Source organism: Ambystoma mexicanum, chromosome 3p (genome assembly GCF_040938575.1).
Source record: "Ambystoma mexicanum isolate Mex_15411 chromosome 3p, UKY_AmexF1_1, whole genome shotgun sequence".
NCBI lineage: Eukaryota > Metazoa > Chordata > Amphibia > Caudata > Ambystomatidae > Ambystoma > Ambystoma mexicanum.
Genome location: NC_090925.1, coordinates 312,396,141 through 312,416,810, shown reverse-complemented (window position 1 = coordinate 312,416,810; position 20,670 = coordinate 312,396,141). Strand labels below are relative to the sequence as shown.

Here is a 20,670-nt window from a genome sequence, read left to right as displayed (position 1 = left end):
TTTCTAAATTCTTTTCCCACCTCCATACGTTGGTACTGCTTTGAGAGTCTGTCATAGATGTGGAATATGTCGGAGGAACAAATCCCCTCGAAGAACAAATTACTTTCTTACCTGGTAACGTTCTTTCGATGGGATGTTCCGACGACGTATTCCATATCGTACCCTCCCAGCCTACCCCTATACAGAATTTCTTATGCGATTGCATCTTACGTTTCCGCAAGGCTTTCTGTACATTCTGGCAGAAGATTGGTACCACACGTTCTGGGGAAAAAACTACAACTGAGGCTACGTGCGTCCTACTTATAACATCCGGTGACGTCGACTCGATGGAGGCCCTCGAGGACAGCGTATCAACGTCATCGACACAGACGCCGAAACATTTTCCGAAGCTGCACAGCTGTGGTGATTACCTGTCATAGATGTGTAATACGCCATCGGAACCTCCCATCGAAAGAACGTTACCAGGTAAGAAAGTAACTTGTTCATCTGCTGCCACCAGCTTATCTCTAGGCCCATATAGAAGTAACCAAAAATACCAAGTGTAAAAAGCTAGGGTGATACAAAAGTATCCCCACTGCATTGTGAGATACTATATGCAATTTTAAAAACTCACAAAACGTCAAAGTGAAACAGTTTCCCAATACTGATAGTCTGAAGGACTGATCAATTTCCCCATAACAAATGAGCAAAAGGCAGGGGAAGTAAAGATAGAGGCTTTACTTCCCCTCAAAAAGTCAGATCATGCTAAAAAATCAAAGCAAAAAGATTGTGATTCCATAGAAACTATAGGGGGAAAGTTGCTGAAAGAGAAATCTTTCCCAACAGTGCAATACAAGTCTTGGGACTATATGACAACTGTTTTTATGTCCACCTAAACTCTTGACATAGCGTGTACAAACTCCTGGAAAACTATGCCCGTTTAGCGACTGTATCCATTCTAGTTCGTGGCACTGTACATAAACTTGCGAAAATATTTTCAAATTCACATAAAATGCTTCGTACTAAGTATATTTGAATGACTAACTTTGGAAGTAAAAATGTCCTCGAATGCTGTGATTATTAAATGAAAATGTTTTGTTACTCAAATTTAAGGAATAAGGAAAGAAGACACATTACCTTGTTTGCCCTTCTTGTTTCAGGGAGTCCTTGGAGGCTCTTTTGCAGAGGGCTGTCGCTCACTGCCCCAAAGCAGAGGTCTTGTGGCTAATGGGGGCCAAGTCCAAATGGCTGGCTGGGGATGTACCTGCTGCCAGAAGCATTCTGGCCCTGGCCTTCCAGGTATGATTTGATTTTTTCTAACTTGTCTTAGCTGATGGGCTAACAGGCCACAAAGCATACCTTCAGTAAGTGTTTTGCAGTTTTTTTAGAACATATTAATGCTAGTTATCAAAGTATAATGGTATAGTGATGATTGGGGGCTAAGGAGTATAGGAGTGGGAACAGAGGAGTGGGCGAAAGAGGGGTGCTAATAAGAGCAGCAGTGAAGAACAACTTGGAGATCTAATGTTTAGAATGTCAGATTATGCAGGTTTCTATTTTTTCCAGAATCAGACATTCATGTCATTTTCACTGGTGGCTTAATGAGCTAGCACTCTACGGTTGTTGGGTCATTACTTTGAGTATCTGAGGTCATAGGTCTGATTCAATGTCCAAACAGATCTCTTGATGAAAGCCTGCAGGAAGATAGGCCCAGACGTGTGGACGGCTGTGAAAAGCTTAGTTCAGGGAGGCTTGTATGGGTAGAAGGATAGGATGTGATTGCCATTTTTCCGGAAACTTAAGGTGGTGCTTTCAGGATTCATACAAATTAAAACCTGGTTTAAGGAGAGTTTAATGCATGAATCAACTTGGTTCTTGTTAGGTAAGAATTGGTGCAGTCACACTGTGTGAGACTACACAACACGTCTCTGCTTTGTATTAGTTAACCCACCTTTTGTTATGTCTGTACTACACAAGCTGGCAGTTTGACTGAGCAGCCAGGCCTATCTCAAGAGGAGTAAATGTGTGCTATGGAGCTGTACAATTGAAATCCGTAAATACAAGTAGCCACGTAACACATACACTCAAGGTTTCAGTTATGAATGGTTATGTATTTAATTAACGTCAGTTTTAAATTAGTATTCTTTAAAAAGGCAATTTGTTGTAACAGTTCAAATACACTTTAAAATTACTTTTCAGTGTCACATAAAGCCAGTGGATAATCTTTGTATATGCTTTATACACTTGTAGAGAAGGAGCCAAGTACTCCCAGCTCAAGCATATCTCCCATATTACCTAAATGTTGGGAACCAGAGTGTGACAAGTGCAGTACCAGTGAAAATGCCAATACAAAGGAGAATCCTGGAGGCAAGATTCCCATTAAGAAAGACATACCTGCATACAAGACAGTATGATGGCCATTTGAATGAAATCCCAGAAGAACCATGAAAAGAGCAAATGAGCAGATTGGTGACGTCACACAAAGCAAGACTGAGCACCCAGAAAGAGGTATTCTTGAGGCTAGCAATGTAGTGAATAGATTGCGGCATGCGTCAACGTATACATATATAGGAGCAGGTAAAGAATGGATGATTCCACTACATGTTATAGCAGAGCTGGACCAGAGAAGGAAGGCCTTTTTCCAGTGTGTCGCAGTTAAGAAAAGAAATTGAATTACAAAAGTGAATCTCAGAAAGGCGAGGCTGGTTGAGCACCAAGAAGACAAGGCCGCTCAGGGCTGGGATGATCAGACAATTAGTTACAATCATGTGAAAGAATGAAACTCCTGTTCAGAAGATATTAACGAAAACAAGGAAGATGTCAGAGGTTCATTAAATAATGGTATTTTAAATGCACCAGTGCTCAAATTTGTGGTCTTCAGTCACGTGGAGGGATGAAGCTGGACAAACATGGTGAACAACCCTACGCAGGGAGACAGAGCATGCATCCATTCTCTCGTATTCTCCAAAGCAAGACACATTTCCGAGGCCAAGTTCAAAGGCTTAATTGACATGCAAACCACTGAGGAGGTGATATGCTAATTGGTGGGAAGCCATAGTTATGACCAGCTCACTAGCACCTGGAAGTCCAGCCTGCGTGTTGCTGACGTAAGAGGAAATGTACTGACGATTGTAGAGTGCCAACCAATTATAGGGGGCCACAAAGTTAAAGGCCCTATAGCTTGTGTAACCAGTGGGACGTGTATTTAGTGACGTTCATATCACCTGTTTGAGGGGTGGGCTTAGTAGTCCCACCTGATATTAAAGAGCCTATCACTTTCTTAGACTAGTATGGAACATAGTCTTAGATGCTCCCTTTGAGCCGATCGCATTTGCCACTAGGTTTGTGTACTTTGCCACGTAGGATGACGTTAGCAAAAACGTAGGTTAACGTCAGCAATGCCAAGTATTTGGTATATAACGCATGTTTTTTATGAATTTCAATGAGACCTTGCTGTGTCAGTTGTACTCCCGGTTTTAGATAATTGACATTAAACCAGTCAACTTTGCCAACTTCCTGAGTCGTTTTGGTTATTGATGTTGGAGTATCTTCTGCATCCCCATTCATCTCAAAGTATTGCTAACTCGCCTTAAAGGTCTGGGTCGTCTGTCCCGGTTCATGCTACTCCTACACCCTGAGGTGACTTCAATCATAAGGATAGTATTTGCATTTATATATATCAGCAATTGTGAGGACAACTGAATCCTCCAATGAAGTCTAGATAAGCCTTTCCCAACAGTACCAGTATACAACAAGCTACCACCTCTGAGGGAGAAACAGTATCAAAGTCAATGGATTTAGAAGAGTGCCTTTAGGGAGTCAGGACAGCCAAAGTCATTTGGACATGGTCTACGGATCTGATGCACTTCTTGGACAAAAGTATTGCACAAAGTTAGAGAGTTCAGAAAAATCACTTGTAGGGTCACATGCTGTTAGACCTGTGAGAAAGGAGTTGAAATCAACTCGAAAGGTAAGCCAATGCAATTCCCCAGTGGGAAAAGCACGGCTAAAGGCAATAAAGGCAATTGTCTCTGGAGGATAGCTCAGCGGCAACGTGCTCGCCTTGGAAGCAAGATGACACAGAGCAACACAGGTTCGATCCCCGGGTCCACGCTTAGAAACCTCTCTGTATTAAGTGTGTTCTAAATAACCTATTATATCATATATCAATAAGGTATGTACCCCAAGCCTAAACAGTACCTCTGGTTAGAAGAAGAGTGGTCGAGCTGGATTCCGTCTTGCTACAGTGGTGCAGACCCTGGTTCCTGAGCCTCAGTCGCGGGGACAAGAGGGAGGACGTCTGGAGGGCTCCTGTGGCAGTACTTGTGAGGTCATCGGCAGCTACGGGCTCTTTTCGGTTCAGTGGCACTTCGCAGTTTCAGCGCTTAGCAAACAGCACTGATGTGGATCATGGACACTGGTTGGGCTTCCTTCACTCTACTGGTCCTGCACTCTAGTGAGGAGACTCGGGATTGTGAGGACCTGTGTCTGGAAGGTCCTTGGGAGGCTCCTGGAGCTACTAGCCGGATTCGTTCTGCAGCAGACGTTGCACTCGACTACGGACACTCGACCCCAGGCCTTGGGCTCTCGCAGCAATGGAGAAGCACAGAAAGTGGGGGATGGTGGTCCAGTCGAGTTTGTCTCGGGGTTAGTTGGTTCCATTAACCCAAGGTTAGAAGTAGTTCCATTTGGAGCTTCTGTGTTCAGGTGAAAAAGATGGTCAGCACAGCAGCAGGGCTTCACCGGGCAATTCAAAGGTCCAGGAGCTTGCAGCAAGCTTCGTTCACGGTTTCTTCGTCTGGCGTTTCTCCCAGAGGTCGACTCTGCCTGTAGTCCCAAAACCCTTGCCTTTTATGTATGTTTCTCCCTTTCATACACAGCCTAAGATGTCAATCACACAGCAGGGTGGCTGTCCTTCAAGGACAGCCAGCCAGCCAATCAGGACTAGTTTAATTGAGGCATTCTTAGAGACAAAGGACAGGGGAGTTTTGGGACCCTCCCTCGCATCCTGTCCTTATAGACACAATGGAGCCAGGGGCAGGCTTCAGGGCTGAAGCCTGCCAAAGGCAAGACAAACAAAGGGCTCAAACCTGTCTCAATGCACAGACTAAAACCCAAGAAAGATCTCACACAGAAAATGGTGAAAAAAGAAGACTGGGTCCATTTTGACAAAATTCTCACTCATGGGTGCTGTACTGCAGCTGAGGGTTCAGCATGTGGTAAGAAAAAGCACAATGGTCGGAAAAAGTAAACCACTGCCACCAGCCATTTGAAGCTGTGAGGGTAACAAAAAAATGTTACATAAGAAAGTAGGATAAGGGGCTACTAAGTAACACCCCCAGCACATAATATGGTGTGTGTTGGACCTACAAAGAGAAAAGGTCAGTAAAGTCAATTTCATTTTAATCTTCTTTGGAGCTGTCATTCACCCAAGAAAAGCTATTAAACCGGTGACACTGCACTGAAGGTGTTGTGTGTCACCGTACAAAAAGCAGATGCCTATGGCGTTTGTCAGACTCTAAAAACAGTGAAAACACAAAATCCAAATCAGGTAAAAATACATGAGTGAGAAAAAGGTCTCACTCACTGAAGTGTTAAAATTAAAAAAAGATCTGGGGTCTCTGTTAGGCAAGATTGTAAACAGTACCCTGTGCAAGACTGCACCAACTTTGTCCTCTTGGTAACAGGTAACCCAACTTTTGGTATATGTCTGTACTACACAAGTTGCTAGAGTGACTGATCAGCCAGGCTTATCTCAAGAGGGTTCAATGTGAGCTGTGGGTTGCAACATAGTTTCACAGTGACAAGTATCCAAATAACACTTACACTCAAGGTTTCTTGATTAAATAATTAATTAATTTAAACCGTATGTTTGAATAAGCCTTCTTTAGAAGGGAGCACATATATAACACTTAAATATACTTCAAAATACACACTCTCCGTTTTAGTAAATTACTAGATACCCATTTGGGATGGCACACAGACACTTCCTACACCCTGAGGTGACTTCAATAACTAGGATACTGTGGACATTGATATATCACTGGTACATTTAGAGCAATACTGAGTTTGGTGTGAAAAGGAAAAGGAAAAGGTTAGGGTAGGAAACAATGGTTAACAAGTTTCTCAAACAGGTAAGCACTTTTGAATCACCCAATGCAATGTAGATTAACCCTTTCCCAGCTATGCAAGTAAGGGATGTATGACTTTTTGGAGGGACAGATCAAAACACAGTCAGAGGTTAGAAGGGTCTTCAGGTAGCCAGGACAGACAATGTTAATTGAGCAAAGTCTAGGGGAGCTGAGGCACTTCTTGAAGGTAAGTAAAAAGTCTTGCACAATGTTATAGAGTTTTGTAGAAAAATAAATCACTGTTGGGTCACAAGCTGGGACACTTCTGACGGGCAAAGCTGCAAGCAACTCTGCAAAAGGCAGCAAATGCAAGTCTCAAATGCGGGCTAGCAAGCTACACAACAAGAGGAAAGTACCCATTAGTTTACAGTACCTTAGGTCTGAGGAAATTGGTTACAACTGGCTTCTGTTCCTGTTTTAGTATGCCAGATCCTGTTGTTCCCGGTCCTCAGTCTTGGGGACAAGAGGGAGGACGTCTGGGGACTCCTGCAATACGATTTCAAGGTCGGGGGCAGCAATGGGCAAAGTTCAGATCAGCAGCACTTCGCAGTTCCAGCTTCTCGCGAATAACACCACTACGGTTCTCAGATACCTTGTGGGCTTTCCTTGCTTCTGAGGTCCAGCCCTCTGTTGAGGTGGCTCAGGCTTGGTTAGTCCTACTTCGAGGGAGTCAGGAGGATCTTCCTGGGGCTCGGGTCTGACTTAAAAACGATGGACTCGATTCTGGTGTTCCTGTCACCTGGCACTTGGTTCCTGCAACAGCAATGGAAGTACAGCCGGCACTGAGAGGATTTCCAGGCGATTTCGTCTTGGGGTCGATTAATCCCACCAACCCAAGGGGAGAAGTTGTCCTTTGCAAGGCTTCTCTAGTCGAAGCAAATTCGTAGCTTCAGCACTGCAGCAGGGCTTCACCGGGACAACCAAGGCTCCAGGAGTTGCAGCAATCTTCTCTTCCAAGTTTTTCTTCGGATTCTTTCGTCCAGTGGTCGACTTAGACTTCCTTCCAAAAGACCTCCCCTTTTATGCAAGTCTCTCCCATTCATTTGCAGCCTAGCTGTAACTCGCACAGTAGGGTTGTTGTCCTCCAAGGACAGCCAGCCAACCAATCACCTTTGGGTGCATTCCTGTAAGCAAGGAGACTAAGCTGAGTTTTGGGAAACTCCCTCGCTTCCTGCTCTGCCAGACACCCTGGAGCCAGAGGCGGGCTTCACCAGTGAGCCCTGCCAAAGACAAAACGAACAAAGGGACCAAACCTGGTTTGGTTCGCAGAGTAAATCTCAAGAAGGACCTTTACAACAAAAATTAGTGAAAGAAGAAGACCAGGGCCATTTTGACTAAATGACCACCCACGGGTGCAATACTGCTGCTGCAATTGCAGCCCGCGGTAAAAACACACAATGGTAGGGAAAAGTAAACCACTGCCACCAGCCATTTATTCTAGAAAGGGTAACATAAAATGTTACATGACAAATTAGACAAAGGGGGTATTAAGTAACCCCTCCAGCACTCTATGTAAGATCGTGTGTGATGAGTCTACAAAGTTACAAAAGGTAAGTAAAGTCAATTTCACTTTACTACTCTTGGAAACAGTAGTTATCCAAGAGAAGGTATTTAAACCTTTGGGAACTCTAAAGGACTTCCTTGTGCCACTGCACTGAAGGTGCTATGTGTCACAATGTAAAAAGATGCCTATGGAGTGTGTCTGACTTGAGAACCAAAAGATACACAGAGTTCAAATCACAGAAAAATACATGAGAGAGTGGAAAAAAGGTCTCACTCTCTCCAGGATAAAAAATTAAAAGTCCTAAAGCCCAACAAAGGAGCTGGGGGTCTCTAAGGTAGAAGGGAATTTGCGCATTTCTGAGAATTCTCAGAAAGGAAAATTCTTCTCAAATTACATCAATATACAATGTTGAAGGGCGGGTTCTGGGGGAATCTGATCAATTTGATTTGAAAATCTAAATCTCGTTTTGCCATTAAGGGTCTGTGTGTAGTATAATTCAATTGTGTAGCATTTAGACCTGCTGGAATTGCCTAGCACTCGTAAGGTTTCCCACTCTAGAGGAGAGAAAGAAGCTCTAGTGCACACAAGGCTTTATGTAAAAATGCAGGTTCTAAAAGGCATATAAGACTCTGGACACCGGGTCAGTGACGTGCAGTGCCTGGAAAGGCAAGGACAGTAGTGAGGCTCTGTGTGTTCAGTTGGCAGTGTAGCAAGGACAATATTTCTTGTAACTATTGTGCCCATGTGCAAACATTCCTAGAATTATCATGGAGGGAATTTCTCATGACTGTTGAATGCCTTTGCACAGCCAGCCTTGGGAATAGTAAAGAACAGATTTTATAGATAGTACATTGTAACCAATGGGGACTAGTGCTGGATGTAGCATGAAGAGTATTTATGTGGTTCACCTGCTACATAATTTCGAGTCACAGTGGAATTTAAGACCGGTTTAATAAACCAGGTAGTTATCCGAGAAGAGCACTGTTCTAACCAAACGCCTCTCTTAAAGCTCAGGAACTGTGAGGAAAGGGTACATAATTATTGGGACCTCCAATTCTTGTTTCGATCAACAAATCCTCTGAAGTCTAATTATTTGTCTAGGATTTTTTAGCTTGTAGGTATTAAGTATTGTACTCTACCTGAACCATTCAGTTGCAACAAAGCACCATATTATCCAGTTCTGACTGTTCATTCTTGTTGCTGCACCATGTTCTTTTTTGGGCAATTTGTAGTGCGATCCGTGTGTTCTCGCAAGTTCTTTTCCAGGATCTTCAATCAAAATCAGGAGCTAACCTTTCCTGCCTTTTCCACAATGTGGCTCTTAGGAATTACCATTTGTTAGATGGTGCTCTCTCTATTAGGGGCCTGATTCACAGCATTTTCCAATGGAATTGCGCCATTTTACAACACTTCTGTGAATCGGCCCTTAGTGTGCTCATTCTCATTTCCACTGCTGAGAAAACTGTAATTCTTAAAAGAAATGCTGCAACCTATAGATAGTGAGGGCTCAGTTTCTGAGAATTGGCATTTAATTCTATTACACATGAACATAAAAAGAAATCAAAGCTGTGTTTGCACTAATGGATATTAGTATAGGTGATTCTCCAGCATGGGGTCTGGCATGGATTCAAATGCTCATGAATATTCCCCGTCATCGGGCTGGGAATCCTCGGTAAAAGAAAAAATCAGTTTCAGTTTAGTTTCTGAACCGTCTTTCTCCTAATAACCAATCACTGGTCTCTGGGTCATACTGCCCCAGCCAATGACTGCCCTCTACCTAAGCCCCTCCACAGGCAGCCATCTTCAGATTTTTACCGCACATTCAAGTGTTGGGAGTCCTTGTGCTATAGCTCTCAAGCTTTTACTGCGTGTTGCGTTTTTTCAAAGAGTTTTACATTTTTCGGTCAATCCGCTCCACCTGTTCTTCTTCCGATTAACGGGGACCCTTTTTGGAATTTTCTACGCCCCTCACGGGCGAATTTTCGTCGAACTTCTTGGAGGATTCCAGAAGATCTTTGAGGCCTACCCCGCGTGGACATGCCCCATGACAAAGGAGACTTGACGCCAACTGGATCCAAGCTGTTTAGGATCTGCCCAGGATGTGGACTACAGAACGTCTTCAAGGAGGATGAACACTCCCGGTGCCTCTACTGCCTTCACGCCACAAGTCGCACGTGGATGAGGACTGTGCGTTCTGCAAGAACATGTCCACCCGGACCATGAAGGACCGTCGTACACGACTCGCTAACTGGCTGGAGGCAAAGAGCCCCGCAGCAGGTGAGAATAAGTCTGATCGGTCTTCTAAGACCTTTGAGGGCGCTCCAGCGACGGGGCCCAACAGAAGGCAAAGCCCAGCAAGTCCGTGGGCACCGGGAGCGCCGTTGGTTCGGGCTCCTCAGCTGCAAGGCAGGGCGCAATGTCACTGACGCCATCAACCACGAAACCACGCTCCGGCTCGGTGAAAAGGAAGTCGTACAACCCGGGTAAGCTTCGGGAGAAGCCCCGACAGATCCCGACGGAGAAAGCCAAGGGGGAGCGAGGCGGTGACCCTCCCCCACGGTGAAGGCCTCAGATGTGCCCAAGGTCGTGAAGGCCCCGATTCACCCGGATAAGGCCTCTATTGAGGGAGTCGTGGCGGCCATGGCGAAGCCTGCAGAGGCGACCCCAGTGGAGACGACTTCTAGGCCTAGAGTTTCCCTGCTGTCCCAGAGGGAATCGTCTTTCCAACCTATCGAGAAGACCCCCGGGATGAGAAAGAGGGGGGGGGCGAGGTAGCCCTAACGGACTCGGTGACCTCTTCCGAGGACGAGCTGTCTATCGTCAAGGCAACCCTGGACAAGAGGTTTGAGGAGAGGGCTTGCAGGAAGGATCCCGACGAGGCGGACGTAGCGAGCGAGGGTGGAGCCGACGAGGAACGGCAGATCGACAAGGAACCGGACACCACGCCGCTGCCTATGCTCCCGTCGCAACCGTTGCCACCTCTGACGGACAGGCAAGATGACATTTTGCTGGCACTGCAAACCCTGTGCACCAAGATAAGGACGAGGCTATCCTTGCTTCTGGTGGCTGATGCAGCGGCGCCTGGACCATCAGTGAGTCCTCCACTCAAGTGGTGGCGAGTCCATCCTCCATCCTCCTCCCACCTTTCCATCCTTCACCTCCACTCCCCCAGGCCCCCGCCGAGGGGTGAGACGGAGACGACGGGGACGGACGACGGGGGTGATGATGGAACGGATCTCCCATCACCCCCTCCCTGGGCTTCCCTGCCCGACGAAATTGGCTCCTTTCACGCCATGATCGCCAGGGCATCGGAGCTCTTACAGCTATGCCCTGAAGAGCAGAAGGAGTGGTTCCTCTACCAACGACGGGAGGCCAAGAGGAAGACCGTCCTCTAAGTCCCATTACTGGATGACATCTGGGACGAGGGACTGTCCCTTCTGAAGAACCAGTCCACAGCCCCTGCGAAGAGGGACCGGTATGAGAAGTAGTACCGGGTCCCAGACTCTGCTCCTATGTGCCTCGGGGCACAGCCATCCCCGGCTTCGGTGGTCTCTGTGGCAGCCAAAAAGAAATCAACAGGGGCGACGGCATCAACTTCCATTACCCCACTGGACAGCGAGGGGAAGAAGCTGGACTCCATGGGACGACTGGTCATCTCGTCGGCAGCGACGACCATCAAGGTGGCCAACGCCCTCGCCAACAACGGTTTCCGGCAGATGGGCCACAGTGTTTGCCGGCGCGGTTGGCTCAGGGCCACTGACTTCTGTCAGGACGTGCAGACCAGGGTCCTGGAGATGCCCTTTGACGGAAACAACCTGTTTCGGCAAGACAGTGGACGAGTCACTGCAAGCCATCAAGGCAGACACTGAGATAGCCCAGGCCTTGGGCTGTCTCCATCAGCCACGACCGTCCTTTCGGACCTCCGGAGGCAAGTCTCAAGGAGCCTCCAAAGGATTCGGCATCAGCTCCTCGTTGTACCGCCAGGCGGTCCGCTCTTCGTCACAGGAAGCCTACAGAGGCCGCAACAAGGCCAGTGGACACAGTCGTCTCCATGGGGCCCAAGGTGGCAAGGCTTCGGCGAAGCAAGACTGAATCGGCTGTGACGTCGGGCCCCCACCCGAGCACCCCGGTGGGAGGCCGGCTGGCGTACTTAGTCAGCGTGTGGGAGTCCATCTCCACCGACCGTTGAGTGCTGGATGCCCTGGCCCACGGGCACACTCTGGAGTTCTAAAAGAGGTGTCCCATTTTCCACCAGTGGCCAGGAATGAAAACCACGTTCCACAGCTGCTTCTGGAGGGTACGAGCAATGCTGAAGAAAGGCGCAATAGAACTCGTCCCAAAGAGGCTCCGGGGCTCCCGAGTATACTCACAGTATTTCCTTGTCCGAAAGAAGACCGGCGATGGCGGCCCATTCTAGACCGCCGCCGCCTCAACAAATTCCTAAAATCCCAGAGGTTCTGGATGGTCACCCTTCAGCACGTGCTGGGACAACTGAAAGAAGGCGACTTCATGTCGTCGCTGGACTTGGAGGATGAACTTCCACATCCCCATACACAAAGGACATCAAAAAGTTTCTGCGCTTCGTGGTCCAAGTGCGGCACTACCAGTTCAAGACACTGCCCTTTGGTTTGAAGTCAGTGGCAAGGGTCTTCACAAAGTGCCTGGCGCCGGTGGTCCATGTCTACCCCTATCTGCACGATTGGCTCATCCGAGCGAAGTCAAGAGAACTCGCCGTCGACCACACAGCGAGGACCGTCAGCCTGCTCACGGAACTGGGGTTCTCGATAAACTTTGCAAAGTCCTGCTTGGCGCCATCGCAGGACGCCCTATTCCTGGGAGCCAGAATCAACACAGTGACATTGCTGGTGTCACTGTCGGAGGAGAGGATAAAGGCCATGCTGGGCAAGGTACAACAGCTGTTGACCACAGAGGTTGCCAGGGTGAGGTCCATCAAGTCCCTGCTCAGCATGATGTTGTCATGCTTCTACCTCGTGCGACTGTGCAGGTTACGGATGCAGCTGCTGCAGGAGTTCCTCGACACCCGTTGAGTACAAGTGACAAGAAGCTTCGAAGACGAGATCGCCCTCAACAAGACTTTCCGGCAGGCGATCCAGTGGTGGGGCACCCATGCGCACCTCGCGGCTGGCATGGACTTCCAGACCTCAGAGCATCACGAGACAGTGACAACGGACACCTCCCTGGAGGGATGGGGTGCGCACACCGGAGATCTCCACGCAAGAGGCCTTTGGCTCCCGGAGGATAGGTCCATGCACATCAACGTCCTGGAGCTCCGGGTGTTCTGGGCCCTCAGGCCCTTCCTCCCGTCCCTAATGGGCAAAGCGGTACGGGTCTTCACTGACAACACCACCATGATGTTCTACATCCGGAAGCAAGGGGCAGCAGATCCCCAGCTCTTTCCAAGGAAGCGCAGGACCTGTGGCACTGGGCCGTCGCCCAGAGGATGTTCCTGGTACCCTTCCACCTGGCAGGAGTAAAGAACACAGTTGCCGACTCACTCAGCAGGGAGTTGCGCTTGTGCCATGAGTGGGAGCTCCGGCAGGATCAAGTGGATCTACTATTCCAACGATGGGGCAATCCCCAGATCTGTTCGCAACAGCGACAAACACCAAGTGCCAGAGGTTCGCCAGCAGATTTCCCCAACAGGGGAGCATGGGCAATGCATTCTCCTTCCCCTGGGACGGGCTGTTCCTCTATGCATTCCCACCTTTGCTTCTGCGAATCATCAGTCACCTCAGACGGTCCCGGTGCAGGATGATCCTCGTTGCACCGGCGTGGCCGAGGCAGATATGGTACCCGGACCTTCTGGACATGTCGGTGTCCCCTCCAGTCAAGCTTCCGATGGACGCAGATCTTGTCGACGGGAAGGAGGCGCGATCCAGCACCACGACCCAGGGTCGCTGAACCTGCAGGCCTGGTTCCTGCAGCACTAAAGTTTGGAGGGTACGATATCCCGGGAGACTGCAAGGAGGTACTTGCCAAGGCCAGGGCTTCCTCGACTCTTAAGTGCTATGGACATAAATGGAAGTGGTTCTCTTTCTGGTGCCGTGCACAGAAGATCAACCCTCTATGGATTACGGCCCCTCAAGTGCTGCCGTACTTGCTGTCACTGGCGGCTATCTCCCGCCACACCAGAACTCTGGGGCGGTTGTCACTGTGGTCGCACCGCCTGGTGAAGGAGTTCATGAAAGGACTGTTCCACTCGTTCCCTTCGGTGAAGGCTTCGGCGCCAGAGCTCAATTTGGTGCTGACCAGGCTCATGGGTCCTCCATTCGAGCCTTTGCATTTGGTGCCGCTGAAGTTCTATCATGGAAGACAGCGTTTTTTGTTGCCATCACTACCGCACGACAAGTGGGAGAGATCCAGGCCCTCTCCTGTAAACCTCCATACCTGACATTCCACGAGACGAGGGTAGTGCCGAGGACGCACCCCTCCTTCATGCCCAAGGTGCCGTCGGACTTCCATCTTAACGAGCCCTTGGTGTTAACTGTTTTCTTCCCGTCACCTTTGTCGCCGGCTGAGAGGACTTTGCACTCGCTGGATGTAGCTAGAGCGCTGAAGTTCTACATGGACCGCACAAAGAGTTTTCGGAACACATCACAGCTGTTTGTGAACTTTGGTGCTGTGAACCAAGAGAAGGCCCTCTCCAAGGCTTCCATTTCCAGATGGCTATCCGGCTGCATCATGCACTGTCACCGGTTGGCAAACTGACCGTTGCCCGGCCATCGAGAGCCCATTCGACCAGAGCGATCGCTGCTACTACGGCGTTCCTGTCTGGTGTGCCCCTGCTGAACAGCTGCAGGGCTGCTACATGGAGGTCGATGCACACCTTCACAAGATTCTACTGCATCGACCGGGATTCCAGGGAGGAGTCCAAAGTCAGCCAGGCAGTGCTGCGCAACCTGTTCGCTTGAAGGTGAAGCCTGGTGAGGAGGTAAGAGATGCTTAATGTTGAGTCGTTGAAATGCTTAATGTTGAGCCTTGCCACCTTGCGTGGTTGTGCATGTGTGTACTGCTATGTATTCTTGTATTCATGAGCATGTGAATCCATGCCAGACCTCATGCTGGAGAAAGAACAAGTTACATACCTGTAACTGTTGTTCTCCAGCTTGGGTCTGGCATGGATTCACATGCGAACCCTCCCGCCTACCCCTCTGTTCTTCTCTTGGTCTTACTGACACTTTAAGTGATACCAAATCTGATGATGGCTGCCTGGGGAGGGTCTTAGGTAGAGGGAAGTCATTGGCTGGGGGCAGTATGACCCAGAGACCAGTGATTGGTTATTAGGAGAAAGACAGTTCAGAAACGAAACTGATTGTTTTCTTTTACCGAGGATTCCCAGCCTGACGATGGGGAATAATCATGAGCATGTGAATCCATGCCAGACCCATGCTGGAGAACAACAGTTACAGGTAAGTAACTTGTTCCTTATTGTAGCTTTGGGATTTTCAAGGCGTCTGCAGGGCCGAAGGCACCAGGTCAAACTAGGGGCAATGCTGTTTATTTCCTCATTTTATTTATTTAAAATGCTGAATGAGCAAGTGTAATTGTTGAAAAACCTGCATCATTAGCTAAGAGTGTTTACTTGATTGTTTCCCTGTAGGCCAATCCCAACAGTGAGGAGATATGGCTGGCTGCCGTGAAACTCGAGTCTGAGAACAATGAATATGAGCGGGCCAGGAGACTGCTGGCTAAGGCTCGAAGCAGTGCACCTACTGCCAGGGTAAGGACATGGATGGGGGTACGATGCATCTAGATGAGAGCCACAAAATTGCTACCTGATAATCAGAGCAGTGTTTGAATTGCCAGTGTAAAGACAACATGTGGGAAGGTAGTATTGAAGATGGGTATTGTGCATCTGGCTGGGAAAGCTAGAAGCCAGCCAAGGCATCCTCAGTGCATCCATGGTGAAGTAGCTCTGTGTATTGGGGGCTTCTAGAAGAGGTGCAAGGAGCTTGCTGATCCAAACATTAAGCATTGTGTCTACTGCGGCTGTAGGGGACTGGGCTTGCTGCACATTCAGACTGGGTGGAGTGCTTAACCGTACCTCATGTTTTCCCCGACTCATTCAACTTTGCACGTCTGCTGTCGCACCTGTCCGACTAGCTTTGCAAAACCATCTCTCTACCTGGATACAGGGAGAGTTTCTTTTATAGTAATATTATTTATTATTTATTTTATACTTTTAATCCACATTAAACCATTAAAAACCTACAGCAAAAAACATATCAAAATATTGGCATTTGCAATTACATCTATAAAACCAGAATAAGTAATACGTCAATCAAAAAACACCACTTTCAAAACACATTACTAGTTCATGCTATAAGTTAAAAAGGAACAAGTAGTGAAGGAATATATCGCTATAGGGGAGAGTACACTCGCAGCCCCTGTAGAATAAGGATTATGCATAAGCAACAAGGTGAATTTATCAAAACAAATGGTCTAAAATGCAGTAATAAAAACCTCTTAGCCCAAAGAAATTTTAACTGTTTGAGTCTAAGCAGCCATACCTAGATATTGCCATCATAATAAAGTCCTTGCTTTGAGCAGAGCTTGACATGGCTGAAACTGTCTCTCACCCACACTGATATAGATAAATAGGGGGTGTAGCGAACATCGGCTTCGAGTAAGTATTCAAACTGATTTTGGCTGCAAACCAGCTAGTCGGTTTTGGACGAATACTTACTAGAATACTTATTTGAAGCAAGTTTACTGTCCCTCTGTCCCTTGGAGTGGTGCCTGAGCGCAAGTTATTTGGTGCTGGTATCTCAGCTCCTTTTGAGCTCTGACACTTTTTCTGTTGTGCCTCTCCCTCAAAGTGCCTTGGGTACACATCGAAACCATTAGGGGTGACCTTAGAGCGCAGAGAGACTTCCGCTGTGTTGCTCTGCCTCTGAAACTTGACCCCCGTATTCTGCCTTTGAGTTTTAGTGCAGACAAGTTGTGCGATTTATCCTGCCTGATCCTATGACGGAAGAGAAGAGGAACATATCTGTTAAAGAGAAGGCCCATGTTCGCATTTGATAGGTTGCGCTTGAGGCCCCAGCAGGGCTTGACTTGCCTGGTAGCTGTGCGCGCCAAACCTCGACCTGATAGCCTGCATGTGAGAATGCATGTGAGAAAAGGGCACGGCTGGACCCACAAAGGTGACGTGCACTCACACATCTGGCTGACAGGCTGCATGTGAGGCAGAAGTAGGTCTGAGCCATGAGTCTTGGGACTCCACGCTTCAGCTGACAGGCTGCACGTGAAGCAGGGGCTGCAGGTCGAAGTATGCAGTCTTGGGCTTTACATCCCTGGCTGACAAGCTGCATGTAAGTTACCGGTGCGGCATTAATCGGACAGGCCCCCCCAGCACACATTCCCTGCCTGACATACTGTATTTTGAGGCCAGTACAAGGCAATCGAGCACACATGGCGCTTCATGCTGAAGGAGTGATGCATTGGAATGTTCCTCTGTTTGATGGGGAGGGCGTAAAGAGATTGATCTCCCATTCAGTTCCTCCACAGCAAACAGATGCTGATCAGGCCGCATCATTTTCCAAAGACAGCCTCCTCTGGGGTTGGCGCCTCTGCAGGCACAAAACAAAGGTAGATGGGGTGCACAAAGAGACAATGATTGCTGTGTGCCCCTGGACTCGCCCACCTTGCATGAACAGCTTCTCGGCACAGTGGCTTGCATCAGTTTGTCTTTTCATGCCGCTGAGTACTATGAAGTGAATCACACTGCTCTCCATATCTAGAAGGTGCTGAAGCGCCCATTAGAGCAGCATAGCAGAGAATACACACATATGTGGATTACACATATTGGACATCATCGGGTTTGTTACTGCTTCAGAAATAGGTCGCTAAGGGCAGACACTATGGGATGAACTAGACGCCCTTGTGTTTGAAAGGCGTGTATCGCTGGGGCAAGCCAGACTAAGTGCATTCCACGCCTTCAAGAAAGGCTTGTTCAGGAAATAAGTGAGTTTTCATATAGGCCGATCCCATGTAGCTTCTGGCAGAGAGACTGGGTTTTCACTTTTAGATTCCTGAATGGGTGCAAACCGAATGGGAATGAAATGGGCATTTTACAAGCACAGTCCTGCTTTGAATGCAAGACATTAGACGTGATTCAGTGATGAGCCACTGGGCAGGGAGTTGCTAGGTTTGGAAAAGACCCGGGGCTAAGCTGATGTCGGAACTGTTGGGACTGGGGGCTAGCTAGCCTTTTGGCTGTAGCTCCTGAGATTCTATCCGGGGCTACAACCAAAAGATTAGGGGCTATAGCCCCCTTAGCCCCCCCCCCCCCTAGCAACGCCCCTGCCACTGGGACCACACATTGCCAGATTATGTAGCCTGCCATTGCACAAGAGCTGCCTGCCACCCCTGTAAGCCACGCCCAGCACGTCTTAGGCCATGCCTCTTATTAGACCCCTCTCAATTTCTCACCCCACGTAAAGCACTGAGTGACATAATTCAATAGCTTTTTTTATATATAGCAGCTGGATGCCCAGTGTGAGTTGGGAGCTGTTACTTTGCTGCCTACCTCATTTGTGCATTAACCATTAATTGGGTATTTGTTAAGTGCATTTACATAGCGTTCATGGTCTATTTATAAGCACTATGCATGCCCTTCATTGAATAATTGTTAAATCAAGCATTGGCAAAACCAATAGTTTTGGCTTGTTATGCCCTACCTTTATATGCCTAGGTACTCGTACCATTTTGTACCTGCAGCCATCAGTAGCTGGCTAATACTGCTACGGCAGTGCCTGGCAAGTGCCTTTCGTATGCCTACACAATAGCCAAATCTATTGATATTGCCAATGATTGCTTGTTGTTGCTTCTAGGGGCAGTGTGCATCTTCCTACACACTTGTGTAATGCTGTTTATATATGTTCAAAATTACTGCTGCATAGCTCATTGATGGATGGCACTATGAATGACATTCTTTTTATATATAGTACAGCTATATTGAGTTGCTTCCCTCTGTTTTATTTTGCAGGACCAATTAATGCAATTTTGTTTACATTTCAAAAGGAACATTTCTATACATTTATTGATACATTTCTAGTCGTAAACTACTATTGGGCTGCAGCTGAATACTTAGGCCAACTATTCGGTATACGGCCGAATAGTTAGTCTGCCAACATCCTGGCAGGGTCACAATAGGCCACACCGTTGGACCTCTATGGTGTTGATGGGCGCAATATAAATATTGGATAACATAAAATATGCTTCAAATGGTGCAATGTATAGCTGAAACAAGGAGGCCTGATACTTTCTCTCTTGGTGTTTTATTACATTGGTGTTCGGGTATGTGCTCCCTTTGTGCATCATTCAGATTCACCTGTTTTCTTTTCAGCGGTGAACCCCAGTCATGTTTTTGGTTAATTGTTTCATGATTACTGGTTTTTGGCATGTTTACTGCTGATGACTTTCTGCAATGTTCCACAAGGTAATTTGAGATTTATTGGAGACTAATTATAAAGTACTTCAGCAGAGTGAGCTTCTCTAGGTGGCGGAAACGGTTTCAGGCCAACTCGGGACGGCTGGACAGCGGAATCAGGCAAATAGCCATCTCCCCAACTGTGAGTAATACTCCTAGCATACCTAACCTGTTGATACCGATAAAATGTATACATGGGGATGTGAAATCGTACCCGGTGAAGGACATACAGATAGAGATAAACAACAAAACCACTCGGTTAAAGGCTGCAGTCCTACCTGCTCTACCCACCCCTGTGGTCATAGGAACAGACCTACCTCACTTTAATAAAGCCATGAAAGCCCTAGATGAGGAAAGAGGGATCCCAGCAAGGAACAAAACCATGAAGCCAGAGAATTCCGAGAAAAACCCTCCCAGACATCGAAGACTGAATCGACTAGCGTGGTGCCAAGCCAGTTACATTTCTCGGCCCATCGATTGGAAACCCTAAGATCATGAAGATTCCCTAAGGGGGGGAAACCCTAACAGATCCCACCCTTCGGGTTGCCTGTGAAAGAGCAGCCAACAAGAAGGACCCAGACGTAACGAAAGTACCTGGTTTCATGTTTCGCCATGGGCTTTTATACAGAAAATTCAAGGCTGATGATGGGGACGTTAAGGAACAACTGGTACTACCAAGACCACATAGGATGGTCATAATGCAGCTTGCACACAACCACCCCTGTGGTGGACACATGACATCCCTGAAAACCCAACAGAACATCTTGAGAAGGTTCTACTGGCCCGGTATCTATGGGGAAGTGGCTTGTTTCTCTAAGGGATGTCCCACTTGCCAGCTAACTAGCGGCGTCCTACCAGCGAAGTCCCCATTGCAGAAGATGCCGCTTATTGCTGTCCCATTCCAACGGATAGGCATGGACATCGTTGGACCCATAGAACCCACATCCCGAGGATACAGGTATCTATTAGTCATTGTTGATTACACTACGCAATATCCAGAGACGTTCCCCTTGAAGAGAACATCAGCCCGACAATTGTGTGATCAGCTCATCCCCTTTTTCGCAAGAGTGGGATTACCCTCGGGAGTCATCACTGATCAAGGGACAAACTTCATGTCCACCTTACTTCGGCAGGTGTGCGAGAGACTACAAATCCATCAGCTACGCACCTCGGTATACCATTCCCAGACCGATGGCCTAGTCGAAAGATACAATAAGACAATCAAGAAAATGATATGACGAGTAACCGGACCGGAAGGGAAGAACTGGGAACGCATATTGCCATTGGTCTTGATAGTATTGCGGGACACCCCACAGTCATCTAGAGGCTTTTCTCCATTTGAGCTTCTTTTCGGAAGACAACTCCAAACCATATTGGATCTCATAAAAGAGGAATGGGGGAACCTCAGACGAGGTCTCATTAACTGAATACACTGAAGAGCTAAAGGAACATCTAACAACACTCCGTTCAATGGCCGAGAGGAATCTAGGTCAAGCACAACTAAACCAAGAAAAGACCTACAATAAAGGAAGTCGGATGAGAACATTCAAAACAGGGCACCAAGTACTAATACTCCTACCCACCAGCACCAACAAGCTACT

At 47.7% G+C, this 20,670-nt stretch overlaps 1 protein-coding gene across 1 annotated transcript in view; it reads left to right on the top strand.

Moving 5' to 3' along the window:
* The window catches only part of PRPF6 (pre-mRNA processing factor 6), an 845,164-nt gene that overhangs the window by 501,519 nt on the left and 322,975 nt on the right, over positions 1-20,670 (top strand). The window contains exons 14-15 of the mRNA XM_069650843.1: positions 1,140-1,278; positions 15,236-15,355. Of these exons, the coding sequence (XP_069506944.1) occupies positions 1,140-1,278; positions 15,236-15,355 (259 nt within the window). The remainder of the gene's footprint in view (positions 1-1,139; positions 1,279-15,235; positions 15,356-20,670) is intronic.